Source organism: Neopelma chrysocephalum, unplaced genomic scaffold (genome assembly GCF_003984885.1).
Source record: "Neopelma chrysocephalum unplaced genomic scaffold, ASM398488v2 Primary Assembly neopelma1_228, whole genome shotgun sequence".
NCBI classification, from domain to species: domain Eukaryota; kingdom Metazoa; phylum Chordata; class Aves; order Passeriformes; family Pipridae; genus Neopelma; species Neopelma chrysocephalum.
This window is the reverse complement of record NW_020897890.1, coordinates 62,304-65,348: the sequence shown is the minus strand read 5'-3', so window position 1 is coordinate 65,348 and position 3,045 is coordinate 62,304. Positions and strand designations below refer to the sequence as shown.

The 3,045-nt window shown below is 60.6% G+C and overlaps 1 protein-coding gene across 2 annotated transcripts in view; it reads left to right on the top strand.

Moving 5' to 3' along the window:
• The window catches only part of PLEC (plectin), a 19,203-nt gene that overhangs the window by 2,115 nt on the left and 14,043 nt on the right, over positions 1-3,045 (top strand). For both annotated transcript variants that reach the window (XM_027703454.1, XM_027703453.1), the window contains exons 3-7: positions 176-330; positions 415-541; positions 1,026-1,209; positions 1,387-1,544; positions 2,529-2,707. In XM_027703454.1, coding sequence (XP_027559255.1) covers positions 176-330; positions 415-541; positions 1,026-1,209; positions 1,387-1,544; positions 2,529-2,707 — 803 coding nt within the window. The remainder of the gene's footprint in view (positions 1-175; positions 331-414; positions 542-1,025; positions 1,210-1,386; positions 1,545-2,528; positions 2,708-3,045) is intronic.

The window sequence follows — 3,045 nt, the reverse complement described above, 5'->3', positions numbered from 1 at the left end:
GGGTCCCTCACCCCAGTCTGACACCATTCCAGCTCCATGGGGGGACACAGGGGGATATGGTGGGGACATGGGGGGACACGGTGGGACACGGGGGGACACAGGGGGATATGGTGGGGACACGGGGGGACACGGGGGGACACAGGGTACCCCGCCCTCACCCCGCTGTGCCCCGCAGGTGACGGTGCACAAGAACGACACGTGTGCCCTGCTGAACCACTCGCAGCCGCAGCAGTGGCGGGTGCTGAGCGCCGGCGGCAGCGAGGCCGTCGTTCCCTCCGTCTGCTTCCTCCTGCCGCCCCCCAACAAGGAGGCTCTGGACGCCGTGCACAGGTGGGGACAGTGACCCCGCGCCCCTCCCCGAGCACCGCCCTGCTAAATCTGTGTCCCCCCCTTGCTAACTCTGTGTCCCCCCAGGCTGGAGACCACCCACCAGCAGCTGCTGGGGCTGTGGCAGCGGCTGCACCAGGACCTGCGCAGCCTCCGCGCCTGGCAGTACCTGACCCGGGACATCCAGCAGATCCAGTCCTGGACGCACATCACGGTGAGTCCTCCAGGGGTCCCGGGTTTGGCACGGGGGGGAATCCCGGGGGTCCTGACCCGGGGCATCCAGCAGATCCAGTCCTGGACACACATCACGGTGAGTCCCCGGGGGTCCTGGGGGGGCGGGGGGGGGTCCCGGGGGTCCTGGCGGGGGCTGACGTGGCCACCCCCCCCCACCCTAGGGACTGCTGCTCTAAGAGTGGAAAGGATCTTTTCCTTCTTCCCTCCTGGACTTTTATTTGGAGGAAGAAGAGATTTGATCCGTTGTAAATACTGCTTTATCATAGTAGAGATAGTTGAGGTTGTGTGTGTGGTGTATTATAATATTTATTTATGTGCACAGTCTTGTAATATAACCCTTCCCCCCATTTTGAGTCTCGTGTGGTGTCTGGAAAACCCCTCTCACGCTGGGTTGAGATGTGGGAGGGGGGGCTAGGACTCAGGGATTGGATTTTGGGGCTCTCAAACCGTGACCCCCCCCCCAGTTCCGCACGCTGCCGGCAGAGGAGGTGCGGCAGGTCCTGCGCAGCCTGGAGAGCCACTACCAGGAGTTCCTGCGGGACAGCCAGGACGCCCAGAGCTTCCAGCCCGACGACCGGCTGCAGGTGGAGCGCGACTACAACGCCTGCACCCACAAGTACGAGCTGCTGCTGCGCAGCCAGGAGAAAGGTGGGTGCGTCCCCTCCCTGCTGTGGGTCCTCATGGTGTCCCCAGGGTTTCCCCGGGTGCTGAGCTGTCTCCCTGTGTCCCCTCCCCTGCCGCGGGTCTCTGGGGTGTCCCTGGGGCACTGAACCATCTACTCTTCCCCGTGGTGCTGAGCCATCCCCGTGTCCCCCCCCCCGCCAGGAGAGCAGGACGAGTCGCTGTGCAAGAGCTACATCTCGCAGCTGAAGGACATCCGGCTGCAGCTGGAGAGCTGCGAGAGCCGCACCGTGCACCGGCTGCGCCTGCCCCTGGAGGCCGACCCGCTGCGGGAGTGTGCCCAGCGCCAGGCCGAGCAGCAGGTCTGTGACACACGCGACACCCTACAAGCCCAGCCCTACAAAAACAACCCCTACAAACCCAAACCCTACAAACCCAACCCCTCCAAACCCAAACCATGCAGGAACAACTCTACTACTCCAAACCCTACAAACCCAACCCTACAAAAACAACACCTACAAACCCAACCACGTTGCCCTCATCCCAAAAACCTCCAGGCTTTGCCTCTTTCCAGGCTTAAATCCTGACTCAGGAGGAGCCAAATGCTTTGGGAGGCAAAGGCAAAGCAGCTGCAATTTCCTTCCCTGAGGGTTTTATTGCCTGGAATATCTTGCAGTTTTTGGTGCAAGAAATCAGCCAACACAAAGCAGCTCCATTTGGATAAATTTTTGCCTTAAAATTTCAGTTTCTGGGTTCAGACCTTTCATATCTTATGTTGCATCAAACATGCCGGGAGTTTGGCTTTGGAGATCTTTGTGGGTCCCTTCCAACCCTGAATATTCCATGATTCTATTAAACATACTCTGGGTGTTTTGGGCACCTCCATCCACCACAGAGACTGAAAAATACTGGGTTTGGATTCCAAGAATCTTCTAATTATTTGATAGGAACGGGGACCTCGGTGCCGGGACGGGGCTGGGGGCTGTCGTGGAGACTCAGAATGGTTTGGAAAAGCCTCTGAGCCCATCGAGCCCGGCTGCTCCCCCAGCACTGCCGGGTCCTCCAGTAAAACCCTGTGCCCACGTGCCACGTCCACACGGCTGTTAAGCCCCCCCAGGGATGGGGACTCTACACCTGCCCTGGGCGGCCTGTGCCAGGGCTGTACAGCCCTTCTTCAGAAGGAATTGTTCCCAGTGTCCCGTGTAAACCTCCCTGCTTGCTGTGGTGGGCTGCAGACCCTGCCCCTGCTCGGCTCCTCCTCGGGTCCGGGGGGACCAGGGGATCATTTGATGGGGGGTTCGCCCTGACCCGCAGCTGGCAGGGACTGAGGGACTCCCTCCCTGCAGCAAACCCACCTGGAGCTGGAGGGCATCCAGAAGAACCTGGCCAAGGTCAGCGAGAAGACGGAGCAGGTGCTGGCGCAGCCGGAGCAGGCGGGCTCAGCCCCCATCCTGCGCTCCGAGCTGGAGGTCACCCTGCGGAAGATGGAGCAGGTGTACAGCCTCTCCAGCATCTACCTGGAGAAGTGAGTGTGATCCCGGCCCTGGCACTGCACGGCTTCCTGGGACCCTGGGCTGGGAATGAGCCTGGGCAGCCGGTGGGGCTCAGGGGCTTGGGGGAAGCTGGTGTGTCCTTCCCTTCCCTGTTCCCTCTTTGTTTCCCTCTTTGTTTCTGTTCCCTGTTTCCATCTCCTTTCCTTGCCTTGCTTTGCCCTCTGCCCTTCCCTTCTTCTTTCTCCCTTTTACTTCCCTTTTCCTTCCCTCATGTCTCTGTGCTACCACCATTGCTGAGCTGTCCCACTCTCAGCTGAGCCCATCCTGCTCCTGTCCCACTGCCATCCCGCTCCTGTCCCACTGCCATCCC